The sequence below is a fragment of the Polistes canadensis genome, unplaced genomic scaffold (genome assembly GCF_001313835.1).
Source record: "Polistes canadensis isolate GaletaPanama2010 unplaced genomic scaffold, ASM131383v1 scaffold_28, whole genome shotgun sequence".
NCBI lineage: Eukaryota > Metazoa > Arthropoda > Insecta > Hymenoptera > Vespidae > Polistes > Polistes canadensis.
The window spans coordinates 903,637-926,636 of record NW_014569575.1 but is presented as its reverse complement, the minus strand read 5'-3'; the positions used below and the strand labels follow the sequence as shown (position 1 = coordinate 926,636).

The 23,000-nt window shown below is 33.2% G+C and overlaps 2 protein-coding genes across 6 annotated transcripts; one reads left to right on the top strand and one right to left on the bottom strand.

The window, feature by feature from the left end:
- Positions 1-438: 438 nt before the first annotated feature.
- Positions 439-8,115, bottom strand: LOC106783965. The gene is made up of 5 exons (XM_014742991.1): positions 8,060-8,115; positions 7,589-7,720; positions 3,797-4,932; positions 2,159-3,709; positions 439-1,122 (listed from the first exon to the last, which is right to left on the bottom strand). Exons 2-5 carry the CDS (start codon positions 7,595-7,597, stop codon positions 999-1,001), a joined length of 2,820 nt encoding a protein of 939 aa, XP_014598477.1. The 5' UTR covers positions 7,598-7,720; positions 8,060-8,115; the 3' UTR covers positions 439-998.
- On the top strand, positions 2,951-22,922 carry LOC106783969. 5 transcript variants are annotated; one of them, XM_014742999.1, is made up of 6 exons: positions 2,951-3,029; positions 19,767-20,264; positions 20,352-20,599; positions 20,683-21,295; positions 21,615-21,840; positions 21,922-22,922. In XM_014742999.1, exons 1-6 carry the CDS (start codon positions 3,009-3,011, stop codon positions 22,086-22,088), a joined length of 1,773 nt encoding a protein of 590 aa, XP_014598485.1. In that variant the 5' UTR covers positions 2,951-3,008; the 3' UTR covers positions 22,089-22,922. The 5 variants fall into 5 exon arrangements, with proteins under 5 accessions (XP_014598485.1, XP_014598489.1, XP_014598488.1 ...); XM_014743003.1 differs by having other exon boundaries at positions 21,620-21,840; positions 21,922-22,091; XM_014743002.1 differs by having other exon boundaries at positions 21,620-21,840; positions 21,904-22,091.
- Positions 22,923-23,000: the final 78 nt, after the last annotated feature.

The following is a 23,000-nucleotide window of genomic DNA, read 5'->3' as shown; positions in this document are numbered from 1 at the left end:
AAGGAAATAATATATCGATCGTTATCTTTTCTTCACATTCTACCATATTCCCCGAGGTGTTCAAACATATCTCGGGTAACGTGACTTTATATAAGGAATTTCTCAGTTGTTCGGTGTTAATTACATTAATTTATACATTTTCACTACCCGCTCGACAACGTTCCAGTAACGGGTTCGTGAGTATATCGCAATGCTTTGGGAAAGTCTCGTGCGAAAGATTTTATGTCGAATTTGGATAAGAAATCTGGACAAACTACTGTTGACAGTAATCTTCTAAATACCAAATAAATATTTGATCATATTTCTTCTGAATTATTCAATTTCATTGATATTTTTCTTTTAACCAGAATGTGAGAGGATTTAGGAACGACACTTGTGTGATTTTTTAATAATAATCTTATTGTCAATAATTTATATGAGTTTGTTTTACGTAAAAAATATTATTTATTCATTGGCGTTTGCATATAATACGAGCCGTGTTATTTAGAAAAATTACACGGTATAGAATAAATATGATATTATATATGTAACTTATATGTAAACGTAATTACATGCAAAGCAAACGATAGTTTTTTTTGCAGGACACGTTATGATTTAAATTAGACACTCTTAACGCTATCCATCTCTTCTGATCTCGAATAAAATCAAACAAGGAGATCAAAAGGGATCGCGTTCGTGCAATCGTGCGTTCGCAGAAAGCAGCCATTCGGATTAATAAAATTAATCCACTCGATCTTTCGTCGAACTCACGATATTAGATTGATTATTTGCTTTGCCTTGAAAGTTTTTAAAATTAAATTATAATTAAACGTGCATATATAATATATTCATTAAATAAAATTTCGCCTCGATGATGGCAATTATGTACAATAATTAGATCTTTCGAGATCATCTTCGATGTGATTAAAAAAAAAAAAAAAAAAAAAAAAATATAACAAGATAATTATATTCGTGTTTGCATTAACGATGATGACGATGATAACGACGAAAAATGATGATCAGAAGAAAACATTTCCGGGTCTAGATTGTGGACAAAGAAAACTCGAACAATCGTGCCTCCTGATGGCATCCATTACTTCTTCGAAATGACTGGATACTTGCATAGCTGCACCAGGTTGAATTCTGTAAGATTGATTCATCGTATTACGAAATGATGAAAGATTGTTTTTCTTTTTTTTTAAATATATAGGAAGAAAATTTATCGATCGAAGAAATAACTATTGAATACCTTTTACGAAATCGACATATATTAACTGTTACCAAACGAACGGAAAGTAATCAAACAGTGATATAATGTTACTTTCATTAGCACGTTTATATGGTAAGGCCGGTAATTGAATTATGTACTGGTTCTTTTTTTTTCCTTCTTTTTTTTTTTTACATATGTATTTTTATTATGAGAATCCAGGAAATAGAAAAGTGTTAGCCATATCTCTCTTTCTCTCTGTTATGAATTTAATAATCATAATAATAATTACTTTCAATTAAAAACGCGGGGAATGATTTGATCTTTTAATACCATTGAATACGGTATGCAGGTAATGTTAATTGGTATCCTAGATTACTCGCTATGGGAATGTAACATCTGGAATAGATCTTTTCTATTTTGTAGATTTGTCTGTATCACGCCACGTGGTCAGTGCCATACCGGCTGGGATCCGAAGTATAGTGAAATTGTGCTAAGAGGTAAAAGTCGTATCAGTCAGTAGGACATTGTCGGGCGAAAGCTGGAAGAAAGTTATCCGTTTCTCGACATGACTACTATCCTCGGAATCGGCACTTGACTTCTCGATATTCCTAGTCATTTTTTTGACGCATTCGTATGACTCAATTGCATATGGATATCACGTTTTGATTTAATGAAACTCGATTTATTGTTGATATCAACTAACATCGATTACAACTGTCGTAATGCTATGTAAAACTATGAGGACCAGAGTTATTTATTTATAATGACAAATTTCATTGTAATTATTGAAGGTAAGAAAGTGGATAAACAGCAGCTTTCTCGTTACTGGTTAGCCGGAGAGTTAGTTAGTAATGAGATGAGAACAACCAGTTGTTAAAAAGAACGAATTTTTATCCCACATAAGGTAGAAACGAATTAGCATCGTAATAAAACATAAATAAATTAGTATACGCATCGTTCGATACTTACAGACCCAATAGTTTAGCCATTTTCTTTTCCATAAAGATAGCAGCGTCGGGATCCTTTTGAATCATTGTATCACAGAATATCCTCTTGGCACATGGTGTATTGGTCCAGTCCCCATCGATGTGTGCGATCTCAGCAACTTCTGAATTTTCTAAATTCTGCAAGATATCGTCTAATTCCTGATCACTCTCCGTACTTCTTTTCCTTCTTCTATTTTCCCGTTTATCATTCGTAGATACTTCTTTAGATTTCTCAATCGCATCTTCGATTATCCTCGCAACGTTAGTCAATGAATCTTTCGCGGATAAATCAGTGCCCAAATCTTTTTTCATAATTTCTTGCGAAATCGAACCGCCATCTCCTATCACCAAAATTGTTCCATCCTTTTTATTTTCTTTATTTTCCTCGTTATTTTCTTTGGGAATTAATAACTCTGTTACATCGATGTTACCTTTCTTTCCTTTGGGAAGATCTATTTCAACTATTTCAGTGATCGAATCTGCACCTTTCCTTTGTAATTTTTTGCTCTTTTCAAGACTCTTAACATCAGTCTCGGTGTTAAAGATATCCAAATAATCAAGACTCCTTCTGTTACGTTGAATTTTGTCAACAGTCTCCGGAATTTGTTTTTCCCGTTCCAGTATCAAAAAGACGCCACTGTCCCTTGATTCTCGTGGCAATTGGAACTCGATGTTATCTTTGTCCTGTTTCTCGAGTACTTCTAGGAACGAGGGATTCATTTCCAATGCTCTTTTATGTTCCAGATCAGTGGCATCTTCGTTGGATCTTTTGAGAACGTCCACGTCAAGGTATCTTCCTACGGCAACAGCACCAATTCCAAGAGCAGCACCCGATGCAACCAAACCAAGTGCAGGTATGAGAATACTCGTGCCAGAAGTTACGGTACCAATTTTATCCTGCGCTTCTTTACCTTTAGACAAGCCTAAATTTTGTGATATTTTGTGAGTAGCCTCGACCAATGGATCGAACACTGGTTTGGTAAACTGTGAGACTTTTTCTACGCCATTTGAAAATTGATTCTTCAAATTCTCAGAGATCTTTACCCAAAACGGTGCGTCGTTCGGTCTTTTCAATCCATAGAAATGTTGATTAGGGTAATAATTTTTAGTTGTGTAAGTGTCGACTATGTTTTTATCGTTCAGTACATATTTCTTTTTTTGACGTTGTTCCATAAATGGATATTGTCCGTTGGAGTGTTGATAATTATCCATATGATTTTCCGGTCGTCTTTTTTCGTTCTTCACAATTTTAGCCGGTTGAACACCCAACTCGGGATGAGCGTATTGTAAAACAGGTGCTCTCACTCCTGGTTTCACAGGTACTGTCGAAATCTTTTGACTTTCCGGTGTGTAAAGTTGCGATATCGGATAATTGGCTATACTTTCGGGATGTAACATTCGTTTTTGTACGTTAGCACGATAGTTGTCGTTTCTTGTTTCGTAAACTTCTGCGTTCAGAGCTTCGTTCTTATAATTTTTTGGATCCCATTCGAAAAATACGTTTCTACCATTGTCCTCGTAATTTCTACCATATCTGTAAAAGATAATATTTTAACGAATATAATTTTATATCGTGTAATTATTAATTTTACCATGACATAATATTAAGAAAATATTTTACCTGCGATTGATATCCTTGAAGAATCTTTCGAATCTTTGTCTTTCTGCCGCATTATCCTGAGAATAGTAATTCGAAGAAGAAGAAGAAGAAGAAGTTTCCGCGGGATTAGAACTCGTACTCTCTGTTATAAGTTTATTGTTAATGATTCTGGCGTTACGCCATGTTTGAATTTTATCCATGGGTTCATCGGGAACACGTTTGCCATGAATTATAGGAGTACCGTCGCTGTCCAATGACATTGGTGATCTCTTCGGATGAGATTTAACATTGATTTCCGATCTGATGATCACTTCGGGTGGAACGTTTTTGGCATCCCTGTTTTTCGACAAATTGGCACCTATGTTAGTCCTGGTTGATTGACGTGGTTGATGAGGTAGATAAGAATATTGTGTGGCCTGATTACTTTTGTCATCGTCAAAATTAAGATTTCTCTGTGCCCGATCTTGAAAATTTCTTATAAAGATCAATCCGTTGTTCGCATAAGTTGAATCACCGAAACGAACGAAATTTGATCTTCCTTGTTCAACAGGCAACTTTGAATCAGCAGCCGGTAAAGGCTTCCAACTGTGGTATTCCTCGGTGGTGGTTTCTCGGAATTTCAAAGCTTTACCATCTTCACCTAACGGTGTCCAATTACCGTAATCAATATTCCTTTCGCCAATTGATCGAATCGTTGTACTTTTTCTTTCAATTTTATCCAACTCGTATGATTTCTCAGTGATCCCTTCCACAATTTCTTCGGGTTTGACAAATTTCGCACGAATTTCTTCTACCTGTGCTTCTTCCAATTTTCTCACATCTTCCTTCCTTTTCTGATCTAATTGTTTACTATCAGATTCGTTTTTTCCATCGATCAACAACGAAATATCATCTCTACTAACGTTATCAAGCTTTTTGGTAGCATCGATATTCGTTGATCCAATTCCATCGCCATCATCAACCGAAGACGTTGACTTTTCTCGTCGTTTTACTATCAATGTTGCCAAATTACCTTCGCTTGTTCGAATTTTTAATTCCTCTGTCTCACCCGGAAGACTTCTCGATACTTTCAAAACTGTCCTAGCGTAACCAGGCTTTGGTAGATCTATTGCTAGACTGCCGATAACCAAAGTTGCTAAGACTAGAATAAATGATACCTGAAAACAAATAGAAACAAAAATCCAAAAGTAGATAAACATTTGTAACACAAATAATCTTATTATTAGATAATTAATTAGATTTTATTGATTATAATTATCTAATTTCTATGCTGTCTTTCGTTTGTCTTACGCGTGTTGCATCGCAATGCATTGGTGAAAATCAACTTGTTTAGTAATACTGACTATGTTTCTATTTTTATATATACTCTTTAAACTCACACACATATATACACACACACACACACGTACGAAAATACGTAAGCAAGTCTGTTGTTAGATTTTCTCGGTAATATCTAATCACGTTCGAACCGTTGCATTTAGTTAGCACCGTGGGACGTTTCGTGAATCGTCTAGCACGTGAATTGATTTTTAACAGATTTCGAAAGTCGGCCTCAGTACGATCGTATAGATCGATTATGCACGTTTCTCCCTGTACTTTTTTTTCTATCATCCTTTTCTATTCACGATTCTCCCATATAAGTAAATAAATATTTTCAGGTATATTCATACCATACGTTCGTCATGATAGTCCTATTTTTTTACAAGAAAATTACATTTTCCTCCTCTCATATTATATAAAATGTTTTAGGTAACCACTGTGTTTATATTCATTGGGCTTAACAAACCAGCTGGAAAAAATAGGATCGATATAATACCAATAGAAGGACGTTATGCAACCATCGATACCAGAGAAAACGAATGATCCTGTTGTGTTCAACGAATGTAAAACATTTGTATAGTTTAATATATGTATGCTAGTGTAATCTAGGATTAACATTTCTTTGTTCCCCTTTCATTTGGACAACAAAAAATTCTTCTTTTTCAAATTTTTCGAACACGTGTAGGGTATGTTAAAGAAGACCATCTGATCTAAAATTATTTGCAATAATTATTTATTGATTGAATTGAATAAAGGATTGCTCATCCATTCAATAATCATGGATTTTATATACGAAAGTATTAATTTTAGAATTATGCAGCTTACTTGGGATTAGCATCTAATTGTTTTTGGCACGATTTAATATTTTAACAGAGTACAAAAAATATCCCAATTCATAATTCTCATAACTGTAATCAAGTTCGCGGGGAATTAGAAAAGAGAGAGAGAAATGATTAGAAACACGAACACTTGAACGTGAAATATTGAATCGTATTCTCGAACACAGAGAGAGAGAGAGAGATACTCGCAATAACGAAATTGCGAAAAGCGTAATCAACTCACCACAATATCGTAGAAATATTTTTCTCTTGGAGATATCATATTCATTTTTGTAAGTAAAAAACGAGAAACAGTAAATTAGACGATTTATAGATTAACGTGATTTTGCTATAGGAAAATTTCATTTATGATATATCATATATATATATATTCAAGCATATAAAATTATGTGAAAGATGCATCAAAGATTTCTAAACTTCTGCCAATAAGGAAAAATATATTCATGCAACTAATTTCCAATTGGTCACGTTTTCGCGTTTTAAACTTGGGATCTCATTCACCGTGCTATTCACGAGACTTTCACCTCCTTTAAATTATTCTCCGTGATTTTAAGTACACAAATACATGTGTTTATATATATATGCACATATACTAATACACACGTACACATATATTTTACACGTACGGATAGACGAATCATGCATCCGGATTGTTGTTCGATATTTCTCAACGTTCCTTTTTTTTAATAATCCAATTACTTGTATAACATTTTTCTTTTATACCCTAGGAGAATATATTTATGGGAGGAGAAAAGAAAAAAAATATAAAAGAAGAAAACGAAAGGCGTTTATGGAGTTAAATGGTACAAGAAAAAAAAAGAAAAGAAAAGAAAAGAAAAGAAAAATATAAAAAGTGAATGATAACGTCATGGACCAACGTTTAAACTCGAGTGAAATGGAACAACCGATGTGCTTTCGCTGGACGCGTTTCGCACGTGCGTTGCGTTCTTTAGCACCGGTATGGTCTCTTCGGTAAAAAGAAAGAAACTTTTCTTTTTTTTTTTTTTTTTCTGTTCTCTTCTCTTTTTTTTCTTTCTTTTTTTTTATTATTATTATTATTATTCTACTCTCTTTCTCCTTATCCTCGAAACTTTCGATCGAGTCTTAATTTCACTTGTCTCCTTTTTCGAAATCCAATTCTATTGCTAATTTTGCTTTTACACGAATTACTATTCTTCTTAAATGATTCAAATGAAAGACTGGTGATACGATAAGGATCGTCACGGATTCATCGTCCGCCCGGATTAATGAACGATCATCAATGAAAATCATTGTTCATTAATAACGAGAAAACTTAGTGTTATAAGACTATGTAATTTCTTATGGCATGGCCCCAATCCATGTCGCACGGGGTTTCCGCTCCAGAAAATCCACGGTCAGACATTAATTGTAGAACAATTAAGCCGATCTAGTTCCTTGATATATATATTTTTTTCTTCCTCTTCCTCTTCCTCTTCTTCTTCTTCATCTTCATCTTCATTTTCCATTCCAAGTTTTTATCGAATACCCCGTTATCTCGAAGAAGAATGCTTGTTTTATCCTCAATGCAATGTTTTAAACGTAGACAATTTTATTATACCCGTGTTAATGTAAATGAAATATCAATGATAGCGAACAAAAAAAAAAAGGAAATTAAAATGATGAATTAACTCACTTTGGACATCTTGCTGTTGCTGCTTAAGGAAGGATCCTCGCGCGAATTATATTATTTTTCTTTCCGTCTCCAATCCTTATCGCGTCCCTCACCACCGTTCTCGCAATTACCAAAATGGTAAAACCACGTTGACTTAAAAAACGAAATAAGAATAGATTACGACAAAAAAAAAAAGAAGATGATTCTTATTTGTATTTTCTCTCTTTTTGAAGTAATTTTATTTTACTTTTTTTTTATTATTTTAAGCGACCATCGTCGTATTTTTGCGGGCTCGTTTGATACGTTGTAAAAGGGGGTAGGGGGTAAAAGACAAAAAGAATAAAAAAAAAAAGGAAATGCGAATACAAAAGTGAGTGGAAACCGAAAAATAAAAAAAAAAAAAAAGAAGAAACGGGGTGGGGGGAAAAAAACAGAAAAAAAAGCAGAAGTTAAAGAAGAGGTAGGAGCGTATCGGGGCTCCCTAAGACGCACCTGTTGACTCCCGAGATATCTTGGCAAGACTGACGATGGCAGTCAGCCGGTGGCTCCTCGTGTCTCCATCGAGGAGTAAGAATTCTCTCCGACCTACTTCCTCCGTTTGCCTTCGCCTTCGCCTTCGCCTTTTTCCGTCGTTAATATCATGGAATATACAACGACGACAAACGCTATACGCGTCTTGTCTGTCTAGACATTTTTTTTTGTTAATTTTTTAATATCACAATAATATAATATATGCTACGATTATAAAAAGGGTTAGAAAATAAACCAAACGGAAATTGCAAGGAAATGCCAAAGTAGGATTTATAATTCGTTTATAGGGATCCCCGTGAATATTTTTAATTAATATTTATTTCAAATAAATATAGAGGGGGGGGGGACGTAGAAAAGAAATTAAATGAAAATTTGTGCAATGTCAATATTTAAAATACGATACTTTTGAAATAATATGCAACCTTGATGCAACTTTGTTTCTATAAATAATTAATTTTAATTAATTAACTTGAATTTTTGTAAATGTAATAGATTTCTTTTTTTTTCGGTATTATTTAATAATAGGTTAATAATAATCATATGAAGAAAAAATATCGCGCTGTGTCAAACGTTTTATATTTGGTAATCTATTATTAATATTTTGATAATTATTTAAATATTAAAGTAATTATTTTAATTAATCTAATTACCGACCACGATATTAAAATGCAATAACGATATATCATACAATGGTATCTTTTGTTCTACGAATAGTTCTTGAACTTTGTTCGTATTTTTTAAAATATTATCAACTCTTGTCTGGGTTTATACGTATATAAATGAATAAAAAAAATTTTTATGAGTTTTGCGCCGTTGAAATGTTGAATCGAGAAAGAAATAGATACATACGACTCCGTTGTTGTACGTCAATGCGTATATCATTAAAAACTTATACACTCCATTAATTTTTCCTTCGTGTTACATCAGAGATAAAACGTGAATAAAGATCCATTATGATTCTTGGTTACATCTTTCTTATGCCATTGAAATGAACAGTTAATTCTATATCATTATAAAAAGTCTCAGTTCGTGCTAGAAATAATCTGGATTTATTTATTTAACGATTACAACATAGACACTAAACAGGAATCTTAATTCGTTTAGACATTCGTATTAAGAACGCGTTTTAAAATCATTCTAATGAATTTAATTACAGGTCATATGGAAGATAAATATTATTCACCTATCGGCGAACACAATGCATGTCTTTGAACATCTCAAAGTATTCATTTTCTAACTCAACGATCATGTGGTAATAGATATAATAAGTAAATATCGTAAGTATCATTTATGTGTGAATCGAATGATCGAAAAAAAATAAGTAATATTAGTATCCCAATTGAATTTTAATTTAAGGGTAGAAATCGTCATTAACATTATGATAAATTCTTCTTCTTCGAATCATGACCATTCATATTTTTTTATTTTACCTTGAATAAAGTACATACCTACGTATCAATAAATATAATGGGAAACATTCATGTCACCGTTCTCTTTTCTTCAAGCATTTCAATCACCATATTGCGATTGATCAATACTTATAACTCGACGAATTAATTATTCGTAATTGAATCAAATTAAATGAGTTTTAAATTTAAACGAAGATCATAAAGCAAAGTTTGTCGAATCATTTCCTTAGATAGAATACGATTGAAAGTTCAAAGATTAATGTTAAAACCGGTACGTGAAACTTGAGCAGGTAGATCCGAGCTAATGTTTTTTCAAGTTCACGAACGTACGAGCCGGAAGCCGACGTTCGATTCTGGTAGGCAAGTCAAAAGAAATAAAGATAAAGATAAAGAAAGAAATAAATAAATAAAGAAAGAAAGAAAGAAAGAAAGAAAGAAAGAGAAAAAGAAGGTGGGGGTAATTCAAGTCTCGAGTTCAGAGACCCGCCAGTGAAAGTCCATCGTCCAGCACAAACGATTTGAACGATGCACACCTGTGTAACCTTCTCCACGTGTCCCTCGACCTCTTACCGGTGAAGATTTCTCGTGTATCTTTTCCAGTACCATAAATTGACACAATTCCAAAGTCATCTATGGAATCCTATACGCGCCTATCTTAATTTGCATTTATCGCGAATAGAATGAAAAGAATTCAATTCAGAGGAAAATAATGAAACGTATATTACTTTCACTATCCAAGGACACCGGAAAACGTATGACGGATAGGTGATATTTATTCGATGATAACTAGCCGACCCCATACACTTTTTTCTTACGTCTAATTAGACGGAAATACTTTCATTCAAATGATATTTTTGTTTTTTAGTTTTCTCTCTTTACAAGACACATATTATTTTTTCTTTTGATAAAATTAGACACCTAAGAAAAACGTCTTCTGTTATTCGTTAATATTTTTTGTAAATAAGAACAGTTTGTCGGAACATACACTTAACTTTAAGAGAAGAGAAAAATACCACTTCAAATTCGACTTCTATTCAAGATAAGGACTCGAGAGAAAGAGAGAGAAAAAAAAAAACAAGAAAAAAAAAGTCAGGTCGACTTTCACTTTTCGAAAGTCGTGTAAAGAGGTGGGCGAAGGAAAGAAGATGAGGTTGAATAAAGGTGGTGGTGATGGTAAAGAGAAGAACACATGAGATACGAAGAGGAAAGTGGCTCTATGAATTTTTCCGGGAAACAAAGTATGGGCCTTTCGATTTCTCGAGTGAGATATCGCGAACACCGGAAATGCAACGATGTAATATAGATCAGTAGGTAAGTGTGGCCCATGGCAACACTCACGAACATCAAAGAAAGAAAGAGAGAGAGAGAGAGAGAGAAAGAGAGAGTCACGTGTTCCTTTAAAGACTCATTGTTAGTCACGATCACCAAACACTCATGACTAATCTTTCTAATCTTTCTAATCTTTCTCTTCTTAATCTGATGATTTCTTCTTCGATTGTGTATACTTTAATGAAACTATATTATATATAATCGTTTGAAATATAAATTTTCTATTTTTTTATGACAGATAAAAAAAAAAGAAAAGAAAAAAAAAACAATAAAATGAAAAAGGGGAAAAAGATATAAACAAAAAAAAAAAGAAACCAATACATAGATCTCACACACACATACGTGAGATCAAAGAATTTCTCTTTTATATATATGTATACGATGTGTTAAAGTCAACGACCGACTTTCGATATAACGATCATTAAAATCAATGTAAATTTGTCGAAAGTCTGTTAAAACTCTAATGGACCGCATCTAATCTTAAATCTCGATGGTTCCCTTAATTTAATTTTATAATCTCAATCACACAGGATCTAAGAGAAATCAATTAATTTTCTCATTTTAAGATATATATTTATTATAGGATTTCAATATAAAATATTTTTGTCGAATTTATGTAAAGCTCATCCAGTTCGAGGATTCTTATGTTGATTATTTTATTGGAATAAACTATAATTATTAAAATAATATATTTGTACATAGAACATACATATAACATACTTTAAAATAATTATTAAGTTTGATGAATCATTTACAACTATTAACGTTGTGATATGTTCCAATGGGGGATGGGGGTGTGACAATCTTTCAAAAGAGGTTCTACGTTAAAAAATAAAAAAAAAGTAAATAAAAGAAAATTCTATACGTTCCTTTGTGTGTGTTGAGGTTGGTTAATGATGCGAAAATTTAACGATTATGAGCACGTACGACTCATTGTCAGTTAGCTCGTATGACCTCGCAGATAAGTTTTCCAATATCGTTCGAGTATCTTTTAACAAACTCGCTTTCCTTGACATAACTTGTCGATGCCCACACATCAACGTTACGTAGCATCTTCGTGTCAAAAGTTAATCGAAAAAAAAAAAAGAATTTCTTCTTCATTTTTTTCCTTTTCCCAATTAAAATGCGAATACTTTATAAATGTTCCATAAATTAAACGAATAAAATTTCTTTTTTATTGTATTTTTTGTTTTGTTTTTGTTTCTGTTTCCCCCACAATAAAATGTGAATATTCGTGTCAAAGGATAATTGAAAAAAAAAGAAACCTTCTTCTTCTTCTTCTTTTTCTTTTTATTGCGGTTTCATTAAAAAAAAAAATTCGAAGATCATTAAGAAAAAAAAAACAACTTGGATAAAAATTATTCGTGCGAGTGAGGAGGAGTGGCTTTCTGTTAAATACTCGTCTTAGTTTTCAAAAATTTAATCTCGTTAATAAACAAATCACGTTATAAACGACGAAGGCACGATCGAGACATTCGTGACGTCTACGTCAACATAGTCGTTGTACAATGTCATCAAAGTAACAACAGGGTCGGTCGTAACATCGTTTGGCATAAACGTGAAAGTTCATACAGAATACTATTACAAAGTACGTTTGACTTTCGAACGTTTCTTCGTTTACTTATATGCAACTTCTGTTCGTCTTTCTTTACACACTTTCAACCATTTAATTACTCATAATAACTCCGATTTCTCTTAAGAAAACTCGTTCAATTTCTGTGACGTCTGTCTTCTATTTCATTTCTATTTGTTAGTTTCAAAATGCATATGCGAATATGTATATATTAATTAATATAAATAATTATTTCTTGTAATTTTTATATTCTAATAAAAGTAGGGTTGTACACCAGAGTTATATTATATCGATAAAAAATACTATACTGATATTGATTAATAATACTGTAGTACTTAGGATTTCTCAAAGTATGGGACACGATCCTATCATGTATCTAAGGTTGCGAAAATATTTTCTCGGTTAAATTAACAAAATTTTAGATACCCTTTTCTATTTGATACTAATTATTTAAAATAATACAAATACTAACAATTCATACATTATACACAATATTACTTAATAATAATATTTTATTATAGAAGTATTTAGAATTTATTGAAAAATATTTTAAAATACACTGATCCTCCTAATGAATAGCATTGTTCAAAGTTTTTTTACTTTTTATTTTTTTTCAACGTTTCTGATGATATTAATTAGAAATAATAATATCGCATACAAGGTGATTTTAATATTAAAAATAATATAATACGACGAGATTAATCGATGATAAATATGAAATAACGTTGGTAACATCTGTTGCAAAAATAATAATATAAATCGATAAACTTAATTGTAAGTTTTAACGAGAGATCTCGTTGATCCGCTCGAAGGAGCAGCAATCGGTGTGGTTAGTTGTTCAGTTCAAAAGTAGAACCCGTATAAAAAGTGGCTCACTTTCGTTGAACGCCCAACACAACATCCAGTCGATTAGTTCCTAGTTAATCGTAACAGGAGGATATCGAGAGGATAACCATTGAAATGTTTTCTTTTTCTCTTTTTTTTTTACGAGAGGAATAATAAAATGTAAGAATAAAATAATAAAGAAAGTAAATCACAATCCTGAGGGGGGAGGGGGAGGTCTAACGATCTTTCAAAACGCGTTATGTTATCCTTCCACCATTGGCTTTCATAAAACATTCCTCGAGTGAAAATCTAACTTTGCGACCCCAAAATAAGCGAATACCATCCGGTTATCTTCTTCTATTTCTTCTAGATTCTCTAATAATAATATTTGTTTGAAAGTTTCATCCTAATCTATGATTTTCTAGATTATTCTTTTTCTTTCATAAAGATGTCGAACATAAATCATAACAAAACCGTTGGTTAGTCGTTCAATAAGTAAACACATTTATTATTATCATTATTATTATTATTATTATTATCTTCGTGACTTTATAAAAAAATATATTATTCGATTTGTAACTTTTTTTCTTCAGATAAATATTCTTTACTTATATATTATATTTCTGTATAAGTGTGTGTATGTGTGTATGTGTGTAACCACATAAATAGTAATATAATTATTACTGGAAATCGAACGAATGTATTATTTGTATATGTACAGGTATATACGTACACGTATGAATTACATGTATGTATATATATATATGGGGAAAAGAAATGACTGCGAGTTTCACGAGTGAGAACGATGATGATGGTCCAGAATGGACTAGCGTTGACCCACTTATACTTACTCAGTGACTACTTTCACTTGCGAGGACGAGACGAGTGCATACACGAGACGAATTCTCAAACGAGATGTTGATGATGATAATAATACTGATGTTTCTTCAAACGATCATACACTTCTCTCATCCTTTTTCCACTTATTTTCTTTTCTTTTTTTTTTGTTTACTCTCTTTTCTCTTGGAAGGACACACTTTCACAGTCAGGACGAAAACAAGACTAATTATCTTACGCGAACCCTTGAAAAGACAATGCTTATTTTGACTTCACTGGTTAGAGAAAGAGAGAAAGAGAGAGAAAGAGAATAAAAAACAATAGGTTGACTCGCCCATAATACTTGCTTCCTTATTTCGTTTGCGATTTAGCAGCTGATTGTCGCACAACTTTTCTTTTTCACTGCCTCAAATATTTCTTGCAGTCCAACCTTTTTTGCCAATTCGTTGCTGGATCTATAAATAATTGAAATTATTTTTATTTGATGTTTATATATTTGAGATATAATATATTTTTGATAATAAAATAATAAATAAATTACCGATGCAATTTTCTAATTTTGTTTTTTTATTAATATTGATAAATCGTTATATAATTGAATTATATTCGTATCTAAATAACAGAGTATTTATTTGACAATATATTAAAACGCAGATAAATAATAATGTTGAACGAAAGAAAAATTATATATACCTGATAGCAAAATTCCAAAGAACATTTTGTACAATATTAGTTCTTGGTTCACCACCTGCCAATATCAATTCGCATATCGATTTTTCTTCGCAAACATTTCCTCGTTGTTCATCGAGTACTCTCGCTTGCTTATGTTCGATCGGTAGGTCAACGACCCTAAGCTTTGAAAGGACGATATTCGGCTCTCTAGAAGAATTCGGCCTTGCATTAAAATACGTGAAATCGTGTAATATTATGAAATCATGTTTCCTATACTTTTACTCACGTGGTATTTTGAATTTTGATCACGTTAGGTGCAAGTGCGGCCAATAACAAACCGAAAGGTAAAAAAGCACCAATCAAATGAATAATCTTTTTCCACGGTGAGATTCTAAAAATATATTTAAGTATGGATATATATAATCGTTGGATATTTTGATATCGTGCAAAATTATTCTATTTCCTCTTTTCTCACCTGTGTTCTTTTGGATAAAGTACGGTTGGTTTTGGTTCACCTAAAAAGTCCATTTCGTGATAGCCTACAGGCTGGTGGTAATAATAATGTGCTGGTTTACGAAGCGTAGTATATTCGTGTTGTTGAGTTAGATAAACCATCATATTATTATTGTTATTATTATTTGGTTTTTGAACGTTACCATATGTTTGTTCTTGTTGTTGTTGTTTTTGTTGTTGTTGTTGTTGTTCGAGGTTGTAATAATTATTTTGATAGTTTGGCACAAAATGATAATCAGGTACGAAATAAAATGTATTCTGATCATCCAAATTCGTATTAGCAATCGGTAAATGTTCATCGAATTCGTTCGGAAATCTCATTGGTTTTTCGAATAACATCGAAGTGTGTTCCTCGACGTATACCGGTTTCTCAAGATTCTGTAAAAAAGTATGATCGCTTATCACTTTCTGTTCACCGAAATTCTCCAAATGCGACCTTGAACTTTGCGTCACGGTCACTTGTAAAGGTTCAATCGTCTCGTGATTTGGTAAAAATTGCTGATATTTCCTTAAATTGAAATTATGTTTATCGTCATCGAACTTCACATGATGATCATTATCACGTTCCTTAACGTCGTATAAAATACTTTGTTTAACGTTTTGTAAACGATCTCGTTGGGAACCAATATTGAGATTGTTATCGAATCTGACATGGTGCACATTATTGAAGGGATTGTTTTTTATCCTAGGTTCTTCAACGATTTCTCCAAGATGAACGCTTGGTTTGAACTCATCGTCCGTATTATTTTGATCATTCCCATTGATAATACGAATAGTTGATACAACATTTTCATCAGTTTCCGTAGCAATAAATAACGTTGTTTCTGTGGTCAAATCTTCGATAGATTCATCGAATACTTTCGAATTAGTTTGTTCAGATAATTCGGTAATATTTTCGGTCAAAATATTGGTTACGATTGAAATATAAAAGATAAGAATGATATATTTAATACGAAACACCATGTCGTTTGTATTCTTCGATACTTGGAAAAAATAATTTAATATCAAAAATATTATCGCAAAAGAAAAGAATTGTTCTCTTTACTTGACAGTAGACGACTAAACCGCGTCTTGAATGTTTCTCGCCTTTAACGCAGTCGTCGTAAAGTTGGATCGTGTTTTCTAAAAAGGAAAAAAAAAAAGAATATCTCTCGTCTGTTAATCATTCGTTTTTACTCCAATTGTCGACGACAAAGAATAAGAGTACGGCACGATGGTGTTTAGTTCAGGTAGCAGGTGTTACTAACGTTGGAAAGGTTTGCATCGTGGTGCAGAGTGCATAATAGTGTGTCAAATGTATTATATCTAAAGAAAATAATTTCAATCGATTTCTATCACTTTCTCAGAGTTGTAAACAACAACAACAAAAATATTATATCCTAGGTAAGGAAGGATAGATCATCGTCAAAGATCATTAAAGATTTATTTTCTATCCATTTAAAATGATCGTTTGCTCGATCATCCCGATCGTACGATAAGAAATCAACGGTGACGTTGGTCTCCTTAATGTTTTTTACTAACAACAAAGATAAAATTATATATCGTTGTTGTTAGTGAATACAATCGGGTGGAGATGTATCTCTCTATTCGAATGACCTCGGTATAAAATAAGGTCAGACTCTCGCCGCTCGTTGTCGATAAAATGCAACTTAGAAAGTCTTTCGATCTCTTCCGTTCTTTCTCGTATCTTCCTTGATATGAATTTTCCCTTTTGTGTGTGAATTCGAAATAAAAGATAATAAAAATACGTTTTTAACGATAAAGAAAAATCTCAAAATTTATTTATACACGTTGAGTACTAATATCGTTCATTTTATTTAATAATCCATTGAAAAATTCACCCACATAAGTTCGTAGAACGTGAATATAATCGATAATTTATCTTGCATCTCGATATTATTTTCATATCATCATTTATCTATCAATATTATTTGAAATTCTAACAAGTTGGTAAGAACGACAATTAGACCATTTCGAATCCGGTGAAACGTGCTTTTTTTTTTTTTTTTTCGTGGGACGAACAAGGTTCAGCTTAAGTGTACATATATATGCATATGCATATGAAAATATATGATTGTATGTAACTCGGTGATGCGTGGATCGTAGCACGACGGTAAAACCATACAATTATCGTGAAGAGTACTTTCCTTGGAAACTCGTTGTCGATGCGTAAAGTTCTAAAGAGAAGCAGGTTAGCTTGGATCATCATAATATCTCTCTCTCTCTCTCTCTAACTATTTTCTTTTACCATATACAAATACACCTACATAAAACTATTTAATATACGTGTATGTTTTAGTTTAATATATCTGATACGGTAGCTTCTACTCTCGTATGAACATAGCCGACAACGAAAGTAGCATTAAGCTGCTGTACCATCATGAAGGTAGCTCGTTTATAATATATTTTTTTTTCTTCTTGTTTATATTACATTTTCTTATTTTCCTTTTTTCATTTCCTTCCTTGGCGTTATCGTCATCATCGTCGTCGTTGTCGTTGTCGTCGTTGTTTTAGCGGCTTCGATCAACCCAATTCCGGTTTCGAGTAGGCCAACCAACCGCACGACGTTCGATCGGAATCGGAAGCAAGAAAAATTGGATTACAGATATATATAAAATCGTCGAACATTAAGGGTTTTATTTGATAATAATATTTTCTTTAATTATATATCGATTAACGGTTGCATGGTGCATATGAATATCGATACAAAGATCAAATATTATCTTCACGATAATCGAGATAATTTGTTCTATCGTAAAACGATTGCAGAGAAAAAAATAAAGAATAATAAAAATAATAAGAAGAAATAAAGTTTCGCGTTCGCGTTTCACTCGATGCCGATGATAGAAAGACAGTTAAAGTTAGAATCGTTGTAGATAATATGTGTATAGGTAAAAGAAAGATACGAGTTTAAAAAAAAAAAAAAAAGAAAAAAAAACAAAAGAAAAAAGTTAACTTGAGGTTTCTCGGCCGAGAAAGCGCAAAAATCGTCAAACGGCCGATTTTTCTTTACAATCTTCGAACGTTAGCTTCTTTTCCTCCCAATAGGAGGGAAGACTTACGACATAAATGTGAACGATGATCTGACGATAGTGCGTACATCGAAGGAGGTCAAATTGGTAATTTACCGACCATGAAAATCGCCATCAACCTTCTTTGTCTATCTCCAGTTCTCCTGTCGTGTCCTAAATCTACGGTTATCTTTTCAATTATATTACTCTCGTTACACAAACTTATGACTCCGAAACTTCGAAACTATCCAGTTAATTTCTTCACCTTTGTTATACTGATTTTTGTATAATAGACATACGAAATTAAAAAAAAAACCAAAAAAAAAACAACACTAGGAAATAAAAGAAGAAATTTCAATCTCCTAAAGACCCAGTTTTCTATGTTCACAAACGAGCGAAAGTTAGATTATTATTTCGTTCGGGGTGAAAAAGAAATGAAAAGAAATTTTTTGGCTCTATTTGAATTAGAATAATTATTATTTGAAAGGAAATAACGAAATAGGAAAAGGAATAGGAGTAAGGAGGATGAGGTTTGTCGCGAAGGTGCGTGATTGTTACGGGTGACCGGTGTAATTAGTGCATGACGAATGTCTTTCTTCTTATTCTTTTTCTTCTTTCACCGGGTGTTCTTTTGAAATTCAACCGATAAAGAGATCTACCTAGGTCCGATATCCTATGTAAATTTATTATAAATGTTTTTTTTTTTTTCTTTTCGATGATAAGGGACAGTCGTCCGGTCAGTTTGATTTTCTCGGCTGATCGGTATCGTTCTTTGTTCTTATTGGTCCTATTGTTCGAATGATATAGTCGACGAAGTGGAAGAAGACGAGTTGAAAGGAGAAATGTTTAGTTGGAGCATGCGAAAAGTAAAGAGAGAAAGAGATAGGAAAGGAAGAGAGGAGACAAATCCGTTTTCTTCAGTGACCAGGTTAGACAAGGACAAGTAAATCTAAGACTGGCAGGTCGAGAAGGAGATGTAAAATGGACCAAGTACATTCGAAGTGGGGACCTGGATTAAAAGCAAAGGAGGCCAACCTCTCAGTAACAGAACCATCACGGACCTTGAAGAGGCGAGGTCGACCGTTCTTTGTTACTCTTATTTCTAACTGCTGTTACTGTTGCTGCTGTTGCTGTTGCTCCACCACCTCCTCCTTCTTATTCTACTGACTGTTACTTACTTATTTACGTATTTACTATACTCTACTGGTGTGTACAGTACCGTGGCCGCCGACTATAACGGTTTATTCTAACTTTAACTCGACAGAACGATTCGTTTTATTCATGTAATTAACTTCCTCCTGTTATCATCTTCATCGTGTAATTTGGAGGACAACCTAATCGACACGGTCAGTGACAAAATCAGTCTAACGTAGGATTTAATCAGAGGCACACACATACGCCTGGATTTATATTAGACTTTAGCAGAGAACAAATTATAAAATAATAATTATAAATTTGTTATACAATTATATATATAATTTTCTTTTTTTCCTTTACAGATGGCGATCACGAACGGAACGATCCGTTTACTTCTATTAATTTTCATCCTAGAAGGTTCTTATTGCGATACCAGATATTTTGTTAAAATGAGAACCAACGCGTCCGAATTGTTCAAAACGAAAAACGAAAATTTACGAATACCCCAGGAGCCCATTGCGATGACTCAAAGCCCGTTATTCGATGAGACAAGAAACGATCAACGAAACAACGATGAAAGAATGATTCGTGACGCCTTGACCTCGGAATATGACAGACGAAATTCTTTTGAAACGTCAACGTTCAATCCTGAAGTACTCAACAAGTTCCTCGAGGACTATGCTAATAAAATTAAAGGTTCTACAGAAAAAGACTTCAAACTTCCATCAAAATTGTCGAAACCTATGGTGGATCCACTCATTCTTGAAGTTGACGAGTCGACTACTGATTCTTCAACTACAATACTTGACGATGAAAAATCCACTTTGGATCCTATCAATTCTACTTTAAACGAGGACAAAGTAAGTGCTTCTTTTTTTTTTTTCTTTTAAGAAACAAATTTACAAAGAATATTGACCCGAATTTTCTTGTAATTATTATATTTTTAGCTCAGTGACATTTTGAATGATACATTAAAAAGAAATAAGTATTACGGTATGGCCTCCCACGACGATAGAAATGGTTGGGTTACCCTCGATGCAATTCCATGGTCTAAAAGTAAAATTTCAAAGTGGCAAGCAAATCCGAGTACTCAACGTCCCTGGCCAGAGATAAAACCATGGGAAAAACCTAGCATGACCAAACCATGGACTTCCGATTATTCTTCTAGGCCAACTTACGAAAACAACAAACCTTGGTAATTATACATTTTAAATGATATCTACAATTGATCATATTTTCAGTGTAAATTATATTTATTTATGATAATTGAAAATTTAGGCACGACAAACCGAAACCTTATTGGCAAGAGAATAACAATGATAAACCATGGCAAAAACCATCTTCGTCATCTCGTCCATCTTATTATCCAGATAAATACGATCAAGTATCGAGTCAAACACAAAAGTGGCCACCCGAGAAGCCATCTTGGGAGAAATACCCTTCTAATATTCATCGGCCAACCGATATTATAACAGACGACAGGCCTACCAATTTTCCTAATACATGGAACAACAAACCTCAATCGTCTAACAGACCTTATCCATTCTTAGACAAATATTCTGAAAACAATCATGCTGATGACGGTAATAACGATTGGCACGATTTCCCACCAAGAACCGAATCCTTGGACAGACCAAGACCAAGTGATAGACCAAATTTTTCTCATTATCAATACGGTAATAATCATCCACCTTCTCATCCAGCTAACGGTGATGGACAATGGGTTCTCTTATCAACGAACAGAGGATATTCTAAATCTCGTCAAAGATCTATCAAGATAGACACGTTGAATCCCGAATTGGTCAAACTATTGAACGGAACTAAAACGAAATCTATCAAGAAAGAGGAAGATACCGATACAGTTGTTCCCGTTATGACATCAAAGAGACAGGTTAGGCTAGAAGTTTAAAGAGATATTTCTTATGAATTTATTGAGAATTATTTAACAAAATGAATCAATTCCATGGGAAAGTGATCAATTAAATTAATATTCAAACCGGTTATTATAAAGAATCTCTCTCTTATTGTTAATGATTGATGATTTGTTATTATATTGACTGGATGCAAATGTACTACGAGTTTTATATAGTTGAAATATGACGATACCTTATTTAGAAAGTAAACAGAGAGGAAGATAAAGAGAGAGAGAGAGAGATTACTTATCCGATCGATTTATCCGACAGTTACTTTATGAAATATGGCTTACCTAGGTCAGGTTGACGGTGTTACCGTCAATCAACGGCACCAACACAACAACGTCGCACGGCGGTCTCTTGGAAGTCGAGAAGACTTTCAAAAGCGTAGATCAGAGTCGGAAGGAATACGAGAGAGACAGAGCGACAACGTTACCGAGCATATTGAGAAGAAGACCAATCAGGAACACCTTGAACGGCGGACAGGTCTCGAATTCAGCGGTTCTCGCGGCAGTTGGAGCAGGTTAGTCATATCGTAAATAAATATTAATACAATTTATTTACTCGCCTAATTGATAATTTACAGTATGATTTATGACGACAGGAATGTTACCAGCAACCATGGCAATGATGATCCCAATGATGCTGGGTCGAAAGAAACGAGAATTGAAATTGGAGAATAAAATAATACGGAATTTTGACGGTCTCGATATTAATATCAATAATCTTGGTAAGAAGTCGACGATGGGTACGAAGAAAAGATATTTCTGACTGTAGGTCAAATTCTTATAATACGTCACACGAGAAATAAGGTTTATGGAGGTTCTTAAAATCATAATGCGATAGTTAGAGTTAAACAACTCGAGGTACTACAATTAGGTAATAATATCTGATGGAATATACTGATATAGTTTCTAAAGAGAATCGTGAACCCGATTGGTGGGGGGGCTAATCGACGAACGGAAGTGTTGTTGTGTTGCACTCGCTTCATCATGAAAGTTCTGTTATAGCAAACGGTCCTGTAACGCTTATCATCACCACCGTGTCATTCTGTGACTATACATAGTTTCTACCAAACTAGGTCACTATTACCGTGTTTACTGTATTTTATATGATATACATATACACCCTATTCGAACGAAGTCTAGCGTAACACGTAAACGAGTTTGAGTTAACAGTCAAAGAACATACATAGACAGTTTCATTGATATTGATGGATGAATTTGATGCGTTAGTAAGAACGTAGAGACAAAGTGCGTATGTATGTACTTAGAAACATAGTGCAACGGTTAGGATCGATCGCGCTAAAGGCACACCTGTTGCATTCTAAATAGATTGGATGACGAGTATAACAGTATGGTATTATACTAAACTAGGGTTACTGTTACAGAAGACATTCAATATTTATATTTCATTTAGTGACGATTTATCGACTCACCAATAGCCCTTTAGAATTATTTTTTATAAGAAATATCGACCTACAGAATCAGAGATCACGTTGTTAAGATGAATGAAAGATTAGAAAGTTCGATAATCGCTTCGATTAACTCGCTATTTATTATTATATTATTTCGATATATTTATTCATTGAGAGATTTTAGAGGAAAATTGAAAATGAATCGGTAAAATATTTATATATATATTTATATATATATATTTATTTTTNTTTTTATTTACACGGCA

What these genes read in the sequence shown, in the direction of transcription:
- LOC106783969 (XM_014742999.1), top strand. Translation starts at nt 3,009, where the DNA reads ATGCAACCAAACCAAGTGCAG. An exon ending in CTACTTTAAACGAGGACAAA is followed by an intron (nt 20,265 to 20,351) that starts GTAAGTGCTTCT and finishes TTATATTTTTAG; the next exon opens with CTCAGTGACATTTTGAATGA. An exon ending in TTATGACATCAAAGAGACAG is followed by an intron (nt 21,296 to 21,614) that starts GTTAGGCTAGAA and finishes TGGCTTACCTAG; the next exon opens with GTCAGGTTGACGGTGTTACC.
- LOC106783965 (XM_014742991.1), bottom strand. An exon ending in TTCAAGGATATCAATCGCAG is followed by an intron (nt 3,710 to 3,796) that starts GTAAAATATTTT and finishes TATCTTTTACAG; the next exon opens with ATATGGTAGAAATTACGAGG. An exon ending in ATGGCTAAACTATTGGGTCT is followed by an intron (nt 1,123 to 2,158) that starts GTAAGTATCGAA and finishes TCAATCTTACAG; the next exon opens with AATTCAACCTGGTGCAGCTA.